The 23158-nt window shown below is 44.3% G+C and overlaps 2 protein-coding genes across 3 annotated transcripts; one reads left to right on the forward strand and one right to left on the reverse strand.

Annotated features, from left to right (window-relative positions):
* The first annotated feature begins 605 nt into the window (after positions 1 to 605).
* coasy (CoA synthase) lies at positions 606 to 8831 on the forward strand. 2 transcript variants are annotated; one of them, XM_080476257.1, is made up of 10 exons: positions 606 to 792; positions 2791 to 3502; positions 3590 to 3804; positions 3884 to 4015; positions 4782 to 4971; positions 6280 to 6344; positions 6437 to 6521; positions 6667 to 6764; positions 7522 to 7668; positions 7758 to 8831. In XM_080476257.1, exons 2-10 carry the CDS (start codon positions 2833 to 2835, stop codon positions 7815 to 7817), a joined length of 1662 nt encoding a protein of 553 aa, XP_080332383.1. In that variant the 5' UTR covers positions 606 to 792; positions 2791 to 2832; the 3' UTR covers positions 7818 to 8831. The 2 variants fall into 2 exon arrangements, with proteins under 2 accessions (XP_080332383.1, XP_080332384.1); XM_080476258.1 differs by having other exon boundaries at positions 616 to 788.
* Positions 8304 to 21726, reverse strand: LOC308117388 (myosin light chain kinase, smooth muscle-like). Its single transcript, XM_080476245.1, has 19 exons — positions 21681 to 21726; positions 18179 to 18420; positions 17491 to 17657; positions 16218 to 16364; positions 14291 to 14443; positions 14028 to 14162; positions 13778 to 13831; positions 13528 to 13658; positions 13281 to 13437; positions 12735 to 13046; positions 12524 to 12620; positions 12175 to 12378; positions 11859 to 12076; positions 11231 to 11354; positions 10507 to 10659; positions 10208 to 10337; positions 10004 to 10085; positions 9697 to 9837; positions 8304 to 9464 (listed from the first exon to the last, which is right to left on the reverse strand). The coding sequence occupies exons 3-19, from the start codon at positions 17654 to 17656 to the stop codon at positions 9259 to 9261; spliced, it is 2610 nt and encodes an 869-aa protein (XP_080332371.1). The 5' UTR covers position 17657; positions 18179 to 18420; positions 21681 to 21726; the 3' UTR covers positions 8304 to 9258.
* Between the last annotated feature and the right edge of the window lie 1432 nt (positions 21727 to 23158).

Here is a 23158-nt window from a genome sequence, read left to right on the forward strand (position 1 = left end):
TTGACACTTTTTTAACTGTTCTAAAATCGCATTATTTTTTTTAATCATATTGTAACTGTAAAATCCTACAAGGTTTCAATGTAAAAATCGTGAAAATAATGATAAAGGTAGCATATTGCTAGTACCTCAGAATTAGTAATAGTAATAATAAACGAGAAAATTCCAGAGGAAGCCGGCCTCTTGCTGCCAACATCCTTTAATCACAACACACGCTGATCTTCTCCATGACGTGCCTCTCCCATTGACTTTGTTTGGGACAATTTTATTTATTCGGAAACAGTTTGTCGAATTGTCAACAAAAATCGGAGCAACATATTCCAGAACTTTTTGCCTGTTTTGATGTGCTTCTTGTGTCCGTGCACCTGACGAGGGGGACGAGTTACTCTAAATAAATAAATAAATAAACGACAACTATAATAATAATAATAATAATAATAATAATAATGCCGCCGAGAATAGTAATCTTTGCGCCTTCACACTATAGATAATATACCGGATGTGACGTTGCGGCCTCCTGTTCCGTTAAGACTACACGTCCCAGATTTCATAGCGTTGTTTTCCACCAATCAGCGCCTACGTACAACCGCGCGTCACCAGTCCGCCCCGGTTCTTGGTAGAGTGACTTCCAGCAGTCCCAGCCTGCTCAGCTATGTGGACAGGATGAGATAGTTCCTAGTTCCTCCTTGAAGGGTGTCGGGGAAACGGTCGGCCCAGGACGACATGTGGACGGTCGCACCGCAGCACAGTGCCGTTCTCCAGCCCCGCAGCTTGCTCTCGATCTGCTTAAGGCAGGTAAGCCGCTGTTTAAGAGCACCTGAAAGCCTCTCAGCTGACAGTCAGTGTGTTCAGACGGGCCGCAGTCAATGTTGTCTGCAGCAATAAACAGCTGTGAGCTGCATTGTTCTTTTTACTGTACTACTGACACCCTGAGATCGCTCACATCCCGACTTGAAATTACGTGCGATGACTCCAAACTTTGATTTCAGCTTTTGACAACACTACGACTGAAGTATTCCACTTAGCCAGCGAACTTCATGTAAGTTCATGGGAGGTCGCCCGATCTTCAAAGGGACATTCCCTCACATTCAGCTGGCTCTCTTGTGATCACGTTCTCACTAGTTCCCTAAATTGTAGTTGAGAACTTTGTGTGATCCTGGCTGAAGTTCTTGCTCCTGGTAGGGTTACCCATGGCATACCTGCCAGCACAGATCACGAGCCTGGACCACATCATCAGTTGTATCTGGAAAATCCTCATCATCAGCCAAGAAGAAAGGAGAACAAACACTTAAGTCCCAAAGGAGCCTGAATTCCGCCCCCATCACCACTGCCTCCATTGCCCACACGGGTTAAGATGGATTGGTCTGACTAGTCTCCAAAGACATTTCCTGTACTCGCTGCTTATCATAGGAAAGTTACACATATTTAAAACTAATGTATTGATAAAGGAATCTGAGACATTTTAAGGAGGATTTTATGATGAAACATAACCACCTGTCAACATAACCAACAGTGTTTTTGTTGACGTAGTATCACTGAGTTCTTGTTGCAGTTTAACAAAGGAGTTGTCACACAAGCAGGAGGAAGGGTTTGTGAATAACAGCGTTTCTGTCTGAGCTCGTCAATCATTTCATTCTTGCAACTCAGCGCTTCAAGTAAACCTGAGTATTTTAATGTTATTATCTGTCATTTAGAGATTGTTCTCATTTTTCCCAGATTACGGACGACAGCAGTCAAACTGCTGGTTGTTTTTCTGTCAGCAAGGCCCCTCAGTAATATATTCATCCTCATACTTGTTAAACTATGACCAGGGTCACAGTGGGTTCAAGCCAGAAGAGGGCAAAGAATGCCGAGCACCCAGAACGGGTATATGTCAGTTACAGGTGTGCAGAAAAACTAGCCACGTCGAGAGCACAAGTTGCAGTAATTTGCTTGGGCAACCTCTGTTCACAAACAAAAGTCTGGGGGGGCGGAGTCGATGAATAAAGCCATTTCTTTTTCAACAAAACCTGCAGGCTCATTACAACTCTATTGAAAGAAAAAACCAGAGTGAAATAAAGACGACACCTGCTGAGTTAATCAAACATGAAAGCTGCACTTAATGACGGAACACTATCACTGCCCTTTTAAGCCCTGATTTTAAAAGTAGCTGACAGTCGTGTTTACGTATTACATATTTTTTTCCCACGGGTTTCTACACAGACTTTGAAAGCTGACTTGATTTCTTTGAATGGCAGGAATGCTGCAGTAACCTGCTCAGGTCGTCTGGATTCCTCGTAGCGTATAAGTAGCTCAAAAATGTATTCATCCCCAAAACGGTTTGATTTTCCATAAACCAGTTTTTCAAACGTGTCCCCAGGCACAAGAAGCCAATGCAACCGGCCCAGACCCTCTTTTTTAAAGGCCGACGTGTACATCCATGTTCCGGTCTTCTGTACTGCATCATTCAACTTAAGTCAATCCCAGCTGAATACGGATGAAGTCCTGGAATAGCCTGGAAAATTATGTCCAGCGCAAAGAGACTTTGGACTCCCAATCGACCTGAAATTGCAATTTATTGACTGTGATAGAAAAGTGTAACGCTCAAAACAAACTATACGTCTCAGACTTCAAAAGTTGCAAACCAGCTGGTGACCTTCTATTTCTTTAGTGATGTTTGTAAAGCACAGGAGTGAAGATGACACCGTCAAACTTGTGTAGAAAGTCAGAAGCATTGCAATTTTGTTGTAACGGAATCTGAAACAAAAGCACCCATTCTGTATCCGACTGTCTTTCACTCTCCTCCCTCTCCAGTGATCCCGTGTCTTGCGTGTTCCTGTGACACCGGCCAGGAACATGTCCATGTTCAGCACGGGCATCCTTGTGTTGACGTCGCCCCTCCACACCCTGCCCCTACGCATCGCTCCTGTGCTGAGCTCGGCTGCTCAGCTGGTGGAGCGCACGCTGTACGTGCACCTCCACCCCGGCTTGAACCTTGGCGGCGGGAGCCAGCCTCGGCCTGTCTTCATTCCGCCGGCAGTGGACCTTTCCACGCTCATTTCCCGCCTCTACAGCAATGCGGCCGATGTGTGCGGACACCTGGACGTCCGCGTGCTGCTCACCAATATCCGCGCTCACTCGACGACCCCGAACTGCCCCTTTCCCACGCCGCAATCTCTGGCTCACTCTCCCGAGGTGGTGCTGACAGACTTTGCTCTCCAGGACCCGGGTCAATCCCGTCAGGTCACACAGTGTCTGCAGAAGTACACTGGCCACTGCTACGTGTGCAGCCCCAGCCTGGCTTCAGTGCTGCTCCATCCACAGCTTCCGAAGCTCCACCAGGAACAGGAGGATGGACCGAAAGAGTCGGAGGAAAAGGCTGAACCTCTGAAGACCTACGACGACGTGGTGGTTGGAGGGACTTTTGACCGGCTTCACGGGGCCCACAAGACGCTGCTGAATATCTCCTGCCTGCTGGCCAATAGGCGCTTCCTCATCGGTGTGTGCGACCAAGCGATGCTGAAAAGTGAGTAGTTCCGCTTTCCGGTTGCCACGTCGAGAAACATTCCCCCACGCTACCGTCGACTGACTTTCTGTCTGTCCCCGGATTTAGAAAAGGTGCTGAAGGAGCTGATCGAGCCTTACTCCACCCGTGTGCAGAGGCTGCAGACGTTCCTACAGGACATCAAGCCCTCGCTGCAGGTGGAGATCGTGCCTCTCGACGACCCCTTCGGAGCGTCGATAGTCGACCCCTTGCTCGAGTGCATCGTGGTTAGTGAGGAGACAAAGAAGGGAGGCGAGGCTGTCAACAAGAAACGGCTTGAAAATGTGAGTTGGTGAAAGATTTGGTTTTTGCCTTGCAGATGAGCCCAGTCTGATATTCCGTGGTGTCGTTCTTCCTACATAGGGCCTCCCAGTTCTTGTCCTTCACGAGATCCAGCTGCTGAAAGATGCCCACCACACCGAGACAGAGGAGGAGAAGATCAGCTCCTCCAGTCTACGCTCTCGCCTGCTGGGAACCCTTCTAACCCCACCCAAAGTAAGTCCCAGAACTCTTGTACGTTTTAAGAGTAACGGGGGAATTCAGGAAATTTCCACTTCAAAGTGGGGAGTTTAAATCTGTGAAACTTTTGAGTTTCCCACAAGGGAAGAAGAAAGCTTTAGATTGTTCTGATAAGCAGCAACAGCTTGTAAAGCTGCATTACAACAAAAAAAATCATATATCTTGAGGATGCACTCGGCCAGGGGATAAAGAGTTACTATAGAAGAGAGCAGGTCTAACTTTCGTGGGTTTTTACAAACATGCTTGTTTCGTCACATTCTGCGGGCTTGCCCCGTTAATGATCTCACCTCGGAATTGGGATTTTTTTTTTTTTTTTTTTCCAGTTGACAACCTTCCCAGTTCCCCTTCGTATGAATGCGCCATTGTTTGACAAATCTTTTCATGCAAGCAAACAGATAACAGATGCATGGTCCACTTTTTTCTGTGGCCGTATTGACGACACAACAAGACACATATTGAGAAATGAGTTTAAAAAACTAATAAACAGCTCGTTGGTTTTTTTTAACATTGTTAACGGCATATAAAAGTATCTCATGAAAGGTTTCACAGCGTGTTCGTCCCTGTGAGGAAGAACATCTGATAACGTTTGAGTGACTCGTTGGTTTGCGAGCCGTTGTACCTCAACAGAGACGATCGGCCGTTTAATGAAATTCCTCCGCCGACTGTCCACCAGAAGGGCTGCAGTATTTGTCGCCACTGTTCTGCGTAGTTCCATGTGAGCATGTGTTTTCGTCCGTCCTAGGACGCGCCCCACCTGCCTCCTCTCCCGTACGTGATTGGCTTGACGGGAGGAAGCGGCAGCGGGAAGAGCTCCATCGCCAGACGGCTGGAGACTCTCGGCGCGGTCCGGATCGACTGTGACAAACTGGGCCACGAGGTGTACGAGCCGGGCACGGCGGCCTACCACCGGGTGCTGAAGGAATTCGGGTCAGGTGGGACAGCGCTTCAGCTTTTCGCTTCATGGTCCCTCTTCCACCGTCAAACACTCGGCTGACTGACATAATGAGCGCACTGCGGCGGACGAAGGTCACTCATTCTGCCGGAGATGTCTTTTTCATTTAATCTTAATGTAAGATGACAGTTTGACTTCTGGCCGAGACATTTTTGATTGGTTCATTAGCTCGTGCACACTAGTCATAACTCAGCCGTGCGTCTCTTGTCGCTCTTCTTCAAACGATCGAGCTTCAGTTCTCGGATTGTTGGGAACATAATGTATTTGCCTCCGCAGTATTAAAATGAACTGCACATTCCCTGTTTGAATACATGCCAAGACTCGTGTCAAGACTTATGTCCAAAAGATCTGTTTTTAAAGGTTTTTCCACATAATAAGATTTGTCTGGGGCCGCAAAACGCGCTAATTATCTCAAATAAAGAAAAAGCATCTTTAAATACTTTTCATACAAAAAAAGAGGTTGTATTAGTGAAGTGTCACAGATATAATTTAGATATATTGTAGTACATTGTTAGCTGTTGTAGCCATTTTTAAAAGTTTTCTTTTTACTGGATTCTCCCATTTCTCCTGAAGCCATTTTATACACCGTGGTTATTTTAACCTCTTGAGGTATTTATTTATAGGTTAATATTTTGTACCGATGTTTTTGTTTGCTGCTTTGTATGAATGCAACTGAATAAAAACTAAACGAAAGTATTTATAGCCGCTGAACTTTCCCCAATGTTTGAGCAGTTTTACCTATATTCTTTTTCTTTTCATTTTTTCCCTTTTTGTCTTTTTTTCTCTCCTTTTTTCCTTTGATTTCTTTTCCTTTTTCTCTTTTTTTTGCCTTTTTGTTTTATCTATCTTCATTTCTCTTTCCCCCCTTTTCTTTTTCCTGCGTTTCCTTTTTCTTCTTTTCTTCTTTGCTTCATGCTACGACTGATTTATAAATATAATAGGATATAAATATTAGGTTGTATTATTTTCCACGTGCTTTACCACACTGATGTAGTGTTTAACACGCTCGCTTTATAGTAAGATTACACCAAAGTGGAGTCCAGGCTTGAGGCCTTATGTTTACAGAGTTTTCATGTTCTCTCTTTGCTCTAAATTGCCGCCCACAGTCCAAAGACACGTGCTTGAGGTGAATTGGTGAAACGTACACATACGTGTGAGTGAGCAGCTCGGTGGTTGATGAGTTTAGTTAAAACAGTTATTCATTGACTACTTGACTGTGATGTTTGGGAGCCGGGGCGTATCGGTCCTCCAACAGATTGCTTACTCACGTACTCTCTGTCACTTTCAGATGTTGTGAATGAAGACAAATCCATCAACAGACGGGAATTAGGAAGGAAAGTGTTTGGAAACCAGGTGAGATGAGTGCCAAGCAGCATTTTTCCAGCCCCTGCATGCGAAGACATGTCAGATCACACGTTTATGAGTGCTGCCGGTGTTTCGTGCAGGAAGGATTAAAAGCCCTGACGGACATCGTGTGGCCCGAGATTTCGCTTCTCGTAAAGAGCAGGATTAACCGGGCCAGAGATGAAGGTATGCATGAATTCACGCCGACGTGAAAACTGGCAGGAAAAATTGCATAAACATTGGAGGGGTGAAAGTAACGCCGAAATGTCCACTGCTTCCTTCCAGCTTCATTCTTTCTTGTGAGGTTCATGTGGCTTTCTGCTCCCTGCAGGTAAACAGGTCTGTGTGTTGGATGCAGCAGTTCTCCTGGAGGCCGGCTGGACAGACCTGGTCCACGAGATCTGGGTCACCATCCTCCCAGAGGAGGAGGTAATATGTCGCCGCCTGAATGAACTGAATGGGACAGACTTTGAGACACGATAGGCTCAGCCACCGGTTCCTGTTCTGCATAATGATGAGTTGTATATTTTTACACTGGGCTCAGAACGTCACATTATACCTTCATTATTACCACATCTGAAGTTTAATGAAGTTGTTTCTACTACACAATCTCCAACATAGAAGGATAATACACACTTGATGTAATGAAATGGTAATTATTTTCACTTACAAGTAAAAGCAATCAATGCATGTAAACATCTTCTTATGTCAACTGGTCATGACAGAAAAGTTTATGTTGAAGGGCTGATAGTTTTGAGTGTGCAGTATAGTTTTTTCTTAAATTCTAGGATTTTATGACCCTTGTCTCTAGAAGTCTGTGCAGCCTTGTGACAGATGTAGATTTTTTTTTATTAATTCTCTTTAATGGTAAAGAATTTATAGTTTTGGGCTCTCAGTTGGTGGTTAAAAATGATCTGTCATTTTAAAGCAGCTGTTTCAGAATAAAGCAGAAACTTAATGAGCACCTCATTGACTTATCCACAAGTTTCTGCTGTAAAACTTGATCATAGATTTATTTTAATGAGATTATCGTTAAAAACCATCACTGATCACAGCGAAAAGGGCTCATGAACACAAGTATCAGGTGACTTGCGATTGTTTCCACTGGGGGGCGCCAGAGTTAGGAACGCTTGACAGCTTTGCCAAGCTGCTCCATCCTCCTTGTCCCCCTCCCTCCTCTCCTCAGGCGGTGTCGAGGATAACGGAGCGAGATGGTGTGAGCACAGAGGATGCCCTGCGTCGGCTGCAGAGTCAGTGGCCCAACAGCAAACAAGTGCAGCACGCAAACGTAGTGCTGAGCACACTCTGGGAGCCAGAGGTCACCAGGAAACAGGTCAGGGGCACATAAATACAAAATTGGATCCAAAAATTGCCGTTTTTATTGACGATTCTCCTTTGTGTTTTTTTTTTTTATTCCAAAAGGTACTAAAAGCTTGGAATCTTCTCCAGAAGAGAATCCAGCAGAAGCATAAGAAACAATAGAAAGACTCCTGGATCTCCAGTTTGTGTCGGCTGCATGTTTTGTCTCTGGAATCATGTCTCCAAACGGCTGAGCCGTGTAGATTAACACTGCCTTAAGAGGAGGCGAGGACGCCCCCCCCCCCCCCGACAGGCTCCCTCACTTCTCTGACCAAGACTCGGTGCCTGATCGACCCTCGGCGGGTTGGTGAAACCCTAAAGTATTTCACGACTGCTCGGTTTATAAGGAGAGTTACTTTGTTGGCATTATTTGTGATTGAAAATATTTCTCACACTGAGTGGCATGTTCCTGAATCAGTCCTGTTTAAATGCCCACAGCATTGCTGGAAGTCACATCACAAGTTCTGTCTTTGGTCTCCGTTTGCTGATTTTAGACAATTTGAATGTTTCTTAGAAAAAGCAATCTTTGGTTTATTAAAAAAAAATAAATGGGTTGTCATTTGAAAGTTGTGTGGTTGTCACTGTTGAATTCTATGATTTCTGTGTGTTGATAGTTTCAGCTTTTATTAGTCGATCATCCATTCAGCTGCAGATTTTCACACCGGATTCTCTTCCTGCTGAAATCATGATTCAAACCCACAGATCATAAATTTCCAAATACAAAATTGTACATTTTGTTTGAGAAATATGTGCTGGGTAATGTTTAATTAGCTTTAATCTACTAGGAAAGGTAGAAGGTATGACATTGATCAGACCTGAAATATAAAAAGCTTTTAGCTGGAACGTAACTGAAATATGTGAAGGTGTATTTTCAGTTTGAACCCTTAAGTTCACGGATGTGTGAATGAGAGACCATTTGATCTTTTCTATTTGTTTACAGGACTTTAATCGTCACGTTGATAAAGTGTCATAAGTCACTAACATTTGTTATAACTGCACTATAAAGCTTGTTCAGTGATGTTAAAAGTCTAATCTTCTGTAACCTTCTCCAAGTGTCATTAAACATGATTTGCACGTCGTCCGCTAACTCCGTGAAATGTTTTGCAAAAAGAAAACATTAAATGTAAAGTTTAAGTTAAACCGTCTTCTCTGCTTCATTTCAAAACGTGACTTAGTTTTTCCACTCAGGAGTTATAAACATTTACTTCTAATCAAGTAATTCTCAAAATACAAACTTTGCTTTTGAAAAATATTTAAATGTGCAAAATGTACAGTTTGTTTTTTTAATATACAACTTGTCAGGTGAACTCTGTAGCTGAACATGTTAACACATTAAAGAGATACAGACTTTGTGGGTGCACTGCTAACTTGTGAGGTGAAACAAAAAGAGCGCTGGGTTTATATATCCCAACTTTATAATCCCCGTGATGATGGAGAATGACAACACACCCCCGTGCGTCTTCGTCCATTGGTTAATTAATTACTCGCACAACAGTGAAATATCCCCTCTCCACATGCGATGGAAATCTGAACTTGTTCCAGTTTCCTCCCCAGTCTCTTTCCCTCAAGGTTCCACTCGGAGTTTGGCCGAGCACGTCGCCTCTCCCAGCAGGTTACTGGCTCTGCACACATAAACCCCCGAGTCAGACGGCTCCACGTCGGCCACCGTGAGAGAACACAGCCCGTCGTCCAGTTGCTCCACGGTCACCCTGCTCGACTCCGACACCAGCTTTTCATTCTGAAGCCACTTCACCTCCGGCTTTGGGTAGCCTGGGGGGGTTGAGACAATCCAACAATACTTGACAAATCAGCACTCGAAAGATGCTAAAAGTGACAGGAAATGCACCGAATCAGGATTGATCTAGAGGTTGAATACAGAAAACTACATGCTTCCCTGCAACAGTGCAGGTGTGGACCACAGATAAATCTATTAGGTTCACAGGTATTTCAGATCACACCGGTGTGATGGGGCCTAAAGTGCATCACAGCTCCGTCACTGTACCATTGATGTGGCACGTCAGCTGGGCCGTTGCTCCTTTGGGGAGGGTGGCGTCCTTCAGGGTCTTCTGGAAGCGAGGCTCGATCTGAAGCTGCTTATCCAGCGAGCGGATGGCCTCCTCTGCCTCCTGGCTCCAGCCTGGCTCTGGATGAGAGGGTGGATGACGATGAATGGAACAGAAACGAGGCTTTACAGATCACAAAAGGGTAAACTTGAAGTGACAATGTGAAACTGTGAGTCATCTGCCATATGCATGGAGATCGAGGATGTAGGAGGGCATTGTGTGTGTGTGTCTCCTTATCTGTTGTACCCTCTGAGGAGCTGCCAGGAGAGTTCGGCCTGCTGGAGAGGTTCGCCATTCGCTGTAGGGCCAAAACAGCCTTGCCAGTTTTCTAGAAGTTTACAATGGGAAGGAAAAGAAATCTCTTTATCGTGACTTCCTCATTTCTTTGTTCATTACAGACCAGAGTGGAAATAAACTCTTCATCCATATGTTGTATTAGATTTGTGTTACCTTCCACTTGCGCCTGGCCAGGAAGCGCTTCATCTTCATCTTACTGAGGGACTTGGTAGGTCTGCGGTTCAAAGGGGTGAAAGAAACCATCCAGGGGTGGCTGAGGGCCTCGGTGCAGGACAGCCTGCCTCTAGTGTTCAAGTTGACACAGATGGAGAAACAAGAGCTTCACGAAATAGAACCTACCGTGTTTAAGATCGTCTTCCTCTTATACTGACATCATTAATCTGGATTTTCATCTTAACCGGGGTGATTTAAACTCAAAAATCTGAAAAAGTAGATAAAACAACGAGACCAACTTTGGATCTTTTTTCAGCAGAGAGCTGATAAACTCCTTCGCCTGTTCAGAGATGTCCTCAAAGCTCTCCTGGTCAAACTCGTAGTGTGCAGCAGTCACATGAGCCAACGTCTCGGCGTCGCTGTTTCCCTGGAAGGGAGATTCCCCGCTGAGCCTGGATCACGCAAACAACATAAACACACCTTTAAATTTTACTGTCTGTTTGAAATAGCGGGTAAAATGTAGGGTTTTTTTTGGTAATTAAGCCTGATGATTATGCAAATATGCACAATAAGAGTGGTGGTGTACCGTTTGGCACTTTGGCCTCACAGCAAGAACATATCCTGTTCAAGTCTGGGCTGGAGGGGCGTTTCTATGGGGAGTTTGCATGTATGATCGCCTCCGACTCCAAGGTTATTCCCACAATACATTCTCAAGTGTGATTGGTGGATGAAGCAATAGAAGTGAAGCACTACTGTCCATGTGGCCTGCAGTCATCAAGTGCCGCCAGCAGATGGTGCTAAATCTGTAATGAAGTTTTTTTTTCTTTTTCTATTATTATTATTCAGCTTAATACATCAAGTTAGTGAAGTTTTGCCACTACCTTCCTTGCTTTACTAGGTATTTTAAATATGAGGAGGGGATAGATACTCTTGTCACCTTTTCCTTCCCACAGTTAAAAAGGGGATTTTTCCCCGTCACACAGAACTTGTTACCGAAAGCACGGCCTACACAGATGAACGTACAGGATAAAGCAGATGACTCCGAGGCTCCACATGTCGGTCTCCAGGCCCACAGGCTCATAGTTAATCACCTCGGGGGCCACAAACTCTGGCGTGCCGTGCATCACCATCAGAGGTTCTCCCGCTTCTGTGAAATAAAACAGGAAAAATTCACAGAATGTTTGGTTTGTTTGCATTAGCCTATTTAGAGTCCTAGCTCTAGTCATCTGTAAATAGACCACCCAGTCTGGAGCTGCTGCGTGCAGAGCCTCAGATTTTCTGCATGAGCTCCGGTCGCAATGCCCTGCTGCCTTTATGGAGTTCAGGTAGTAGTGAGGTAGCCGTCTATTTAAAGAGTTGCCGTGATGTCACAGGGATTAAAGCGCTCAAGGAATGTCGACACTCCCTGATGTTATCTTTGGCATGCATTAGAGTGGGCTCCCCTGTGTTGACCCCGCTCTGTTTAAGACACAATCTGGTCAATTCATTCTGACAGCATGGAAAAATACATAGATAATTTTTTTTCCCACAATTTCAGGGAGTTTATTATTGTTGGGTTTTTCATTTTAAGCAAAAAAAAACGAGCTCGGTAACAAGAGCCCCCATTTCACCCATTGATCTGAACCGGTCTTCACTAATCCAGCACGCTTACCCAGTTCACTCGCCAAGCCAAAGTCAATGATCTTGATTCTTGTGCCGGTCGTATCCACACACACGATGTTCTCCGGTTTGAGGTCCAGGTGGACGATGTTCTGGTTGTGAACGTACTGCATGCCCTCCAGAATCTGCTGCATGTAGCGGGCGCTGGTCGGCTCCGTGTGCTCGAAGTTGTCGTCCACAATGCGTTCAAAGAGCTCGCCACCTGCAATACTGAGGCACACAAATTCACACTTGGTTCCTTGAACCTCAACTAGAGAACCTTGCTTTAACCCCCCCCCCCCCAAACAAAATTAAAAAAAAACACTTACTACTCCATGACCATGACCAGTTCTGGGCGAGAGTCATAGGCAGCCACACACTGGACAATCTTGAGGTGGTGAAGTTTGTTCATCAGTAAAATCTCTTTGCACGCCGCAGCCTTCTCCTTTGAGCTCCGGGCTCGGTAGAACTTCCCTGCACACTCCTGGCCGGTCTCTTTGTGAGTCAACCGGAAAACTTCACCAAACTTTCCACTGGATAACAAAAAAAAAAAAAGCATCAGGATGGACAGTTGTGTACAGCGTATCCCATCTAGTTACTTTGAAGTGTGCACATCAATGAAGTAGAGGGGAACTAAAAATGGGAATTTTAGATCCGTGATGGTATTTTCGTGCTTACAATCCCAGCTTCTCATGCACATCGTAGTGGTCCTTGCATTTATTTTTAGTGTCAATGGTCACTGTGACGTACGACTCGGGCTCTTCTTTCTTATCCTCTGCAGACACAAATAGACGGAAGACAAATAAGTGGTTTTCACGCAACAAAACAAAAGAATACACCTTGATATAAGCTTTTTAAAAAAAAATGCATACATGTACACATTACTCACTTGCAGCTTCCATCTTTATAATATCGGACTCCTGACTGGGTTCACTGATCCCTGCTGAGTTGTAAGCTCTGACGCGGAAGCGGTACTGACCCAGAAGCTCCAGACCCGATCGGACGTGATAGGACGTGTTTTTACAGCGGCTTATGATGTCGGTCCAGCTCCCGGGCTTATCTGGGCCCTCCTGAATGACCTCCACAATGTAACCCAACACAGCTGTGCCCCCGTCGTAGCTGGGCCCGGTCCAGGACAGGACGAGGGATTGAGTGGACAGCTGGGAAACAACAGGCTGGGATGCTGGGGGATCAGGCCGGTCTGAGGAGAAATCACAAACACCTTCATGCGTGTATATATACACCTGAACACATGGCAACAGGTGAAGTGGAAACTCAAATATTAAGAGAACTTTCCAAATAGTTGAATATATATATATATATAATCTAAACCCTGTATAATTTCGTTCACTGAGCTCCTTTAAATCTATCTGCAATCAGCGTTACTGATCACATCACCTTGAAGCACTGCATTCCTGGTGAAATCCAGCCTCACCTATGGCACTGAGAGAAACGGTGTGTTGTGCCGAACCAGCTCGGTTTCTCACGATGACGGTGTACGAGCCGGTGTCCTCCGGTGAAGTCTGAGAGATCTCCACGCTGCTCCGCGTCGCAGTGCTCCTCACCGACGTTCGGGGCCTTCCGGCCACTGCCTGGAGTAGAGAAGGAGTGCAGCAAATATACCAAGATAAAGACTTTCAGAAGCACGATGGCTCAACGCTCGCAACAATTGAGACTCCTACTTTGTCTTTGTTGAATATCCAGCAGCAGGCCACCGGCACAGAGCTGCTCCTGAAGTCACAATGTAGCCGGGCCTGCTCTCCCACTCGAACCTCCACCTGCTCTGGTGGATTGAGAAACTCAACAGGAGGTCCTGAGAAGAAGCAGTGTGAGACTGATTACAGAAAGAAAGTCTCCTCTGTAAGAATTTGTAATGAAAGCACAATCCACTCTGCCATTACACATATAGTTGTTGGTTTATTTTCTACTCACCTTTGCTGGCAGAGTCTTTGGTATGACGTTGGAGATCTCTGATACCTGTGGAGACTGAAGAAGGAGGTGGACTTACAGGTGTGCTCTGCTATAGGGGCTTTCAAAAAGTCGCAACCAATCACACGGCAGCAGTCAGGTTTGGCTGCAGGTGCAAACACTGCATCCTAATGCATTGTGCTTTAGAGGGAGTAGGTCATTGTGGGACACCAGAAAAGTATTTCTGAACCACATAAAAATGTTGCTTGCCTACCGTTGTCATGTTCTTTCCTCTGTTGGCTCTCTGCTTTAGAAGATGAGGACAATTCACAGTTTTCGTGGGACACCTTGTTGATTCTGACCTCACAGTGCCGGTCATGGTTGCTTGCTCTCGGGGTTTCTTTTGTGGCTGTTCCATTGTAAACAGAGTGAGTCAGGTTTACTGCAAACAGATAAGCTCAGTGTGGCTACACTGATTATTACTGGCCACACTGTGCTTGACACGCTACGGGTGTTTTTATTTATTTATTTCTTTACCTGTAATACGTAGCATAGCAGTGCTCGACTGTTGTCCCGCAGTATTCTCGGCTTTGCAGGTGTATTTTCCGGCATTTCCGAGCGAGCACTGAGTCAGCGTCAGAGTTGCAGCGCCGTTTTTGAATGACGTATGTTTTGAATGCACCTTCTCACCTTCAAAAGAACAAAGAAGAAAAAAACGTATTTATTAAATTTGATGAAGAGAGTAAACGTATATAAAAAAGATGATTCCCTGCGTCATTTAAGAACAGATGAGATGTGAAATGTGACTCAAGTCAAAGCTTTAAACCACTTTTCTTTTTTACTTATCTTTAAAATTGATGTTTCAAGGCTGTATAGTGGTTGACTCTCTTGCTTCATCGTGAGAGGAGCACACGTTTGTTTCCAGGTTGGACTTGAGGGCATTGACCATGCATGGATTTTCTCCAGCTATTTCATTTCTCTCTCTCTCAGGATGACTCTAAATTGCCAATAGGTGCGTCACCATGTGTTTCTCTCTGTTTCCTTGAATAGATTGGCGAAGGAAATGGATGGAAGGACCCAGTGTGTAGATTAAAGATAAATAGTGCTCCATTTATACCCGCACATGGTCTCATGCACTCATCAAATATTTAGTTCACAGAACTGAGTGTTTTGTATTATATATGGTGGTGCTTGTGGAGAGTCAATTATAGTCGCACACAAGTTATTTTGCAACAAATACTGTATAAACAAACGTTTCATATGCCTACTTTTGAAACTACTCGCTTTAAAAATGTGTCTGTACGTCTTCTTATATGTTTAGGTCAGTGGCCTCTCAAAGGAAATTGCATCAGGTTAACTGAGGAAGCCAAAACATGAGCAGAAGTCCATCAATGTGCAGGAACGGAAACATAAAATCATAGAACAGTTAAAGAAAAATGGTTCAATGATATGAAATTGCAAACAATTTCAAGATCCCAACATCTGCTTTCTCTTATAATTCCACAGTTGATGCGTTTGTTTGTTCGGATGGTCCTGTTGTCCGCGCCGCCATGCAGCGCTGCATTAAGAACAGTCATGATACCAAACTCAAAACCACAGCATCAGCACAAGAATAAAACCTGCAAATCGTTTGCTGTGCAATCCACAAGATAATACTCCATTGTGCAAAGCAAAACTCTGTATTGTTCTGAGGTCACCCACATCCTAATCCTGCAAACTGCAGCCAGCTTCTCTGACGGTACGGCTGGGAAGGCAATATCAGCATCGGTGCTGAAGAGGATGTTGGTCGTTGCAATATTTATTTAGATCCAAATGGCATCTTTTTCCACAACCCAGGTCCAGACTAAAGTTTGTGTCCATCACAACAACAGAGATTCACAGTCGAACAAACAGTCTACAGTCTTGACATTTCACTAATAGGAAACACTTGTATTGTGATAAAATGACAACTAAAACAAAGAATCCCGGGACGGTTGAGCAACTAGAGTTGTAAATATGACATGGCTGGAACAACACTCTTCTCCCAAAAACACAGGTTTCTTTTGAGTTCAGTCACCAATGTGAAAATACTGATTGGACTTCACTGGTATAGAACATTTTCGAAGCGCTTTGGTTAAATTCCCCCGTTCACAAGTGGTGACGGCTGCCATACAAGGTGCTCAAGGGTTCAATGACTTTCTCAAGGACATTTAAACCCGTGGAGAAGATGACTGCTAACATTAGGATCTTAGGATGATCCACTCTACCACCTGACCCACAGATGCGAAATCATAAAAATAAATAAGTTCATGTTGTTTCTTAAAATGCTTGAATGTCTTACTTTGGACATATGCCATCTTCTTCTTCATCACCTTTTGGGAAATAGGGTTGTATATGAATGAGCTGATTTGTTCACCTGCTAACTATTTTTTGTTCCTGCTTATAGTAAAGTGTCATTTTTGAAGTGTAATAATCCGTCACTTACCATTGTGTAGCCAGGAAACACTCACAGGTCGGCTTCCTGTGATAACACCTTGAAAGGTCGCATCACTTCCTTCCCGGACCGTGCAGTCCCTCAGTGGCTCTTTGAAACAAGGGGCTTCCAGACGCTGAACTTCCGTCCGTCTGGCATCTTGACAGAGGACAAGTTTGGACACAATGAGTTTGGATTGCAGACTATATACACGAATGATTCCTCGCTGACACGTTCAAGTGGGCCACAGTATTCCGAAGCGAGGTCATTACCCAATCTTCTTGTGCAATTGTGAGACCAAACCGACTAACGTGTTGTAATCCTTCTTTTATTTTCTAGTGAAAAACTGTGTGGTGCTGCGTGGACAGTCGTCCATCTGTTTCTGCTCCAGGTAGAAGAGCATGAGCTCATCCGTTATCTGTGCTCCTGGTGTCTGTTACAGTGTAACTGGGGAGAGATTGACAAAAGGTATTTACCAGATTCTTCCCACCACATGTGCAAACACACATGTGGTGGGACGATTCGTCTGTCTGCACACATGGTGAGGTGCTGGAATGTCCAGGGTGGGCAGTGGGTGGTCACAACAGGATGGTGCAATATCACCCGTCTGTGTTTGTGAGTGTTTACATTTGGACAAGAACAAATGGAGCGGGGGCAGATGCAAGTCACACCCATACATTTGGCAAAAAGAGACACCACTGAGCACGACACGTTCACAACTCCTATCACACAATTGATCCGTCTTCTATTTATCCAACGTAAGGGTGACTGGGGTGAAAGATAGGGTAGACCCTGGGCAGGTTGATAAGTCTTATCATAGGACCAACACAAAGAGACAGACAATCACACGTAATCACACTGACGGGTGATTTAATGTCCCTCATGCACAGAAAGAGCATGTAATCCCAGGACAGAAAGGCTGGGAGGCTTAGAGAAGGTGACTTGGGATTGCAAGCTGCAGGTTCAATTCCCTGAGCGAGACCCTTGACCCCGACTGCTCCCTGGACTCGGCACTGTGGCTTCAAGCGTCTGTATTTTAGGTTAACTATGAAGGATGTCAGAAGTAATTTTCCAAAGGTGATCACTGAAGTTTTCTTTCTTTCTCAGGTTTACCAACAGGTTTCTATCTGTGACGTGACAACCACGACACCACCATACAGCGCCATACTGAGCAAACGCTTTCACTAGTACTCATTCCTTTTTATATACACTTACCGTTATTCTAACGAATGCAAGTTGTCACGGTTTCTCCAAGTCTTTAAGTGAACCTTCCAGCTGAGTTTACCTGTTGCAGATGAGGCTCCCAGTTTGTTGTTTCCCACGAACGTCCTGCTTCTGGCATCCAGTCCATTCTCCTTTTGCTTCTCCACTCGGAAGGTTTGAGCTTGGGGCTTCAGGTCCAGCCGAAAGGTCGACACAAAGGTCTTTGGCTTCCCGCCATCTTTGTCCATCCTTTAATTGAAATGATCAAGAAGCAGCTCAGTCTCAGACTGTCACTCATCTGTGAGACCTCTTTCTCTCTTGGGTGTGTTTTGTTTTTCTCAGTTTATCAGCTTGGTGTGAAGCTGATGTGTTGCATGTTGGCCCTTTCTGCATTCACACATCCTCTGTGACACTAAGCAGGAGGAGCCTGAGCCTTCGGACTGCCCCTCTAATCACTGCCCCCTCGCTGCCTCACGGTTTCACAGGAAACAGACAGCTTTATCGGCAGGCCAATTAAAAACACACATGTCCAGCCCCCCTCCACCACCACTACCACCACCCCACCCCACCCCACCGCCCCTCTTTCCCTGGAACAGAGGCAGAGATAGAAACACATGTGGCAGAAAAACAAAAGAGACAGTGAGAGAGAGAGAGAACGGAAAACGTGTGGGAGAGAGAAAACATTCAAGCTGGAGATAAACAGAGAACAATAAAGTTGAGTAAGATCAAGGAAACCCAGAGCCAAGCAAGTACTCTAAAGGGATATTTACCTAGATGAATGCGGTTTTTCCACTCATAGAAAAAATATAGTTACAAATCCATACTGTCAGCTTCTTTTTCCCATTTTATTCTGTGGAAGTGCTCAGCTAAACTGCTGGGTGAGCCAGGCTGTCAGTCAACACAAGAATCAGGTAGAGCCTGTAGGACCGCTTTCTGTCTGCATCTGGTTTTTAACGTGGCCCACAGGGTTGTTGAAGGCTGAAGTGAACCAACAGTTTCCGGGGTTGAGAGCCTGTGAATGAAAGTAGAGAACAGAGACCATGTGACCACAAACACCGAGTGCCATTTGTAAATCAGACACCTTTGTTTGTACTGATGTGATAATAGCACCTGGCTGGGTGTGTCGCCCTCAAGTGTTTCCACAAAGCAGATGTTGTGAGATTGCTCAGATACTGCCTGGGTCTCTTGACAGTTCAGTCCTATTTTGAGGAATATTAGAGTTTGTTTTCTGGCTTTTGATTTCAAAAGACATTACAGGTAAATTAATTCAAAGGCCTGCTGGAAATGTACCTGCGTTTGTTCTTAATGAAACAAAGAGATCGTTATCCAGGATAGTGTCGCTGTTCTCTGGTATACTTGATCCAAGTTAGTGCCTGGAGGATATCACAGCTGGGATTGGGTGGAGGGTGAGGTATGCTATGGATCGACCACCACTGTCTGACATAAAAAAACAACAACAATTTTGAGACTTTTGCAACCCATGCAGTGTCACACCTACAAAACCACAGGCAAAACATGCAAACTAAACTCCAGTTTACACTGCAACTTGTGATCCCAAGTCATTTCCGTATGTTCACCTGTGTGTTACTTTACTAACTCAGGGGAAAAGGTATTTTTATTCAACATCTGCTTATAACAAATGGCCAAAGGTTGACCTGGACTCAGAAATGAAAAGAATTTTCGGATCACCTCCAAAATTTAATGGACTCTTTCATGGCCTACTATCTATCTGTTGTGAAGATTTATACAAAATCCGTGCAGTAGTTTTGACGGAATCTTGCTCACAGTCAGACAAACAGACAAATATACGCTGGCTATTTTACCACATACTTGGCGGACCTGGCGTGACTTCAGAAGGCAGGGCACAAACTAGGCAGGTTTAAACATAAAGAGACAGACGTACTTTCACGTCAACACGCAATTTAAAGCCCCCAATTAATATAACCAGCATATTTTAGAATGATGGTAGAAAGTTCCAACAGGAAGTCCATGTACAGTCAGAGAGAAAACATGCAAACTCCACACAGAAATGCCTCGAATAGAACAAGAGGTATTATTGCTGCAATTTGTCCAGTTCAAAATTATTCATTGAAATAAATGCTTCAGTTTCTCCAGCTCTTCAGAATCAGTGGCAGTTTAATAATTTTGCACTGTGCCATTTGAAAACACATAATAACTCATGCATTAGTGGCTGATCAGCTGCGAAGACAAACGGCAAATTTGTCATTTTAAGACACGATGACAACAAAGTCAAAAGGCTGCATTTATAATCATCGGTAGAAGCTGCTGTCAAACAAACAAGCTGTGGTTTTAAACGGACACGTTTCACTCAGCGTTGGTCAGCACAAGAATTTGCCGGGCCTCTTGCACTTAAGTAATACCACATGGCGGAGGGACACAATTTACGTTAGACTACAAACATATCTCTTGCACTAAAAGCACGCTGATTGATGGAGGATTAACTGTTCACAGGCATGGGCGGAGAGCGTCGGCAACGGGATGAAAGTTTCAAGTCTGAAGCCAAAGTGCAGCGTCATAAAACTTCGGTTTCTGTCTATCTTTAGCCCGACTGTAAATCAATGTTATGCATGTAAACACGAAAAAATTTTAGATTCAGCAATTCAATGGGCAAAAAAAATCCAAAGACAAGAGCAGTGCTTTCTTTGAATCGTTATGAAACTTTCTGTCTGTATTTGAAAGGTTTTATCAGAATCCTTTTATTTTCTTTCCCACTTTGAAGTGTTGTGGGGAAACAGAGAATATATGAAACACTTGGGGTTGTGATGAAATAGTATATGCTACAATATAGAGACAGTGGGGCATCTTCAGGGGATTAAACCAAGATGATTTATACTGAACAGTCACTGGCTCATCTGCCTTTCTTTCTTTCTTTCTAAAGCACAAAGTAAAACATTTTTAAAAAAGTAGCTGGAGGTGACCTCTCCTATGAAAAATGTGAACTGCCGCTGAGTGTCCATTGCCTCAGCTGTCGCACATTTCAAAAACATCCATATAAGGTAACAAGAAGGTGAAAAAAAACCAGATTTCATGCAGTCACTGTCTACAGTTCCCAATATAAAATAATGTTATTATGGTCAGAAATGCAGTATGTGCATCTAAATACCCCGAACAACACCAGCTCACAGCTCCACCTTTCCCCTCAATTACCGCTCTTATCAGACGGAAATCATTCAAGGTTTTGACCAACAATTTCATGGAATTCCAAACAGGAAAAGCAAAGAGTGGGGAGGACAACATTCCCTCTCTGCGGCTGACTTCTCCAACTATGGTAATGATTTCACATCCTGTTCCCAAGAAATCTATCACAGGGGCTCGGGCTGCGTGTTAATCATTTGTGGCATCCTGTTCCCACAAACCCCCCCCCTTCAAAGAGGTGCAGACCCTGTCACTCCATCAGTCCACCGCGGCATGACAAAGCGGCAAAGGAAGGAAAAGTATTCCAGGGACAAGCTCCAGGCTGGTTGTTGAAGCTTTCAAAGGGTGAGTGGGGTTAAAAAAAGAAAGCAAATGGGGCCCTCCTGTGGTTGCACACGGTCATCCTGTTCACCTGTTAGGACCACTGATGCTTTCCAGAGGCCTGCCTTCCCACTGCAGTGAAGTACACGGGCAAACAGGGTGTCTCAATCAAAGTAGTAAGTTAAAGTAACTTAATCGCCCCTTCAAAAACTTCAGTTAAATCCCCCAAATTCGTGAATTTGGAATTCAAGGTTGTTACGGCAGCTTACTTTTCATAAGTTTAAATTCAGACTATTCGTCTGTTTGTTTAGTTTGTTTTAGAAAGCGACTATTCCTAAAGAGTTTTTCATTTAGTTTTACTTTCATTTCTTTTTACAACATGAAAGTGACTGGTTACACAACGGAAAGAAAGAAATGAATCTCAGTTCAGTGAAGTTGAAAAGAAAATGGACAGATTTGTTCTTGATTTTTAGTGAGTCAACAGATAGCAGGGGACATTTTTTCACATTAAAAACTATTTTCTGTGAATCCAGTCCAGAGTGCTGAGTCCACCTGTGGCATGACATGGCAAAATGTGAAGAAAAATAAAATACTAAAAAACACATTAACTGTTATTTGTCAATAAAATGTCCCTGTCCGCATTCTCAGCACTGCATAGGTATCTATTGACTGTGTGTGTGTGTGTGTGTGTGTGTGTGTGTGTGTGTGTGTGTGTGTGTGTGTGTGTGTGTGTGTGTGTGTGTGTGTGTGTGTGTGTGTGTGTGAAGCTCATGTCAATCAGCTGATCAGACTCACCTGCAGCAGGAAGAGCCTCATCCTGGCTTTACTCACTATATCACTGGCTGATCGTACTCTTCTGACTCTGGTGCTTCCAGGCTGCATCCTGTCCTGTCCTGTCCTCTCCTGTCCTGTCCTGTCCTGTCCTGTCCTGTCCTGTCCCGTCTCATTCCAGCAGTAGGCTGCCAGCTCTCCTCCTGACTGGAGAGACGAGTGTGGTTGTCCGAGGTGAGAATTAGCTTTTGAATTGTTTAAGTGTATGTTAGATTTTTTGTTTTATATTCTGCCGATTCATTCAGACGATTTTCCAATTCTTCAGTTCAATGACTTCCTGTGTTTTTGTAGTTTTTGTAGTCCTGAGTTCTGGTCAGCATCTCCTTTTATGAGCGATCTTGGTTTTGGTTAGTTTTCACTTTGTATTTAACCTCCTGTCCTCCAGGTGGCAACGTTGAGCCTTTGTTTTCTGTTCCCTTTTTTCGACAGTCCCGTGGTTTTTGTTAGATTCAAAAGTTTTGTAAATAAACTATAATCTTGCATTTTTACCTGTCTTGTGTGGTGTTTCATTGCTCTGAATGTGGGTCCCAGTATTGCCCCGTTACTTAAAATTAACCGTAGTTCCTGATTATTCTTTAACTGTCTTGCCTTGATTACAAGAACAGTGATCACGGCTGATACATATACTTAGCAGTGCAGTTACTCAGGCTGAACTTGTATTTCATTAAATCTCTTGGTGTGATATGTAACTGAATTTAGTTCGACATCTCCGTTGTACCCAGTTTTAACTCGGGATCCCAAACACACACTTGCATGCACACGCCACACGCATTCAAACATATGGGAATTCTTTTAGTCGCCAAGTATGGAGATAAGAACACACAACCACAGCAAGACTCGTAACACAAAAATTGAATAGCTTCATTTTCATGCAAGAATATACTGCACACATAAATTGAATTTAAGTGGTGTTGCTTAAACATTTAAATGAGGGGAAATATGTTAAAATCTCAGGAATTTCCGACGACTTCACAATCGCAGCCGCGACCGAAGACGCACACCAGTCGACCTTTGACAACGATCAGTCCCCATGTTGTACCTCCGACTAGGATGATTTGTGTTTGATACTGGGAATCTTTGACCAAAATGAGTGTGTCCCCCACGTCCAGCACCAATCGACGTGATGCCAGCATTGCACGTTCGACCAGAAGCCGCGTTTGACCCAACATTGTAAATGAGTCTAGAATCGGTGTTTGCCTCCACCCAGCACCTCCTGCAAAAGTACAAGTGACACATGAGATGAACATTTTCATTCAGGATTAAATAAACCAGTGAGGTGTCCCTCACAGGTGGAAAGGTGACAAATTAATGGCTAATTTCTAATATTTCTCCACCATCCCTCCCAGAGGCGATTCCACGTGAAAGTCGGTTTGCTTTTCTCGGCTTCTGGCTTCCCCCTCGCTGCAGGAAGCAGCCAGTAGACCAGCGGCAGAACCAGGCTC

The sequence above is a fragment of the Lipophrys pholis genome (genome assembly GCF_963383615.2).
Source record: "Lipophrys pholis genome assembly, chromosome: 1".
NCBI classification, from domain to species: Eukaryota; Metazoa; Chordata; class Actinopteri; order Blenniiformes; family Blenniidae; genus Lipophrys; species Lipophrys pholis.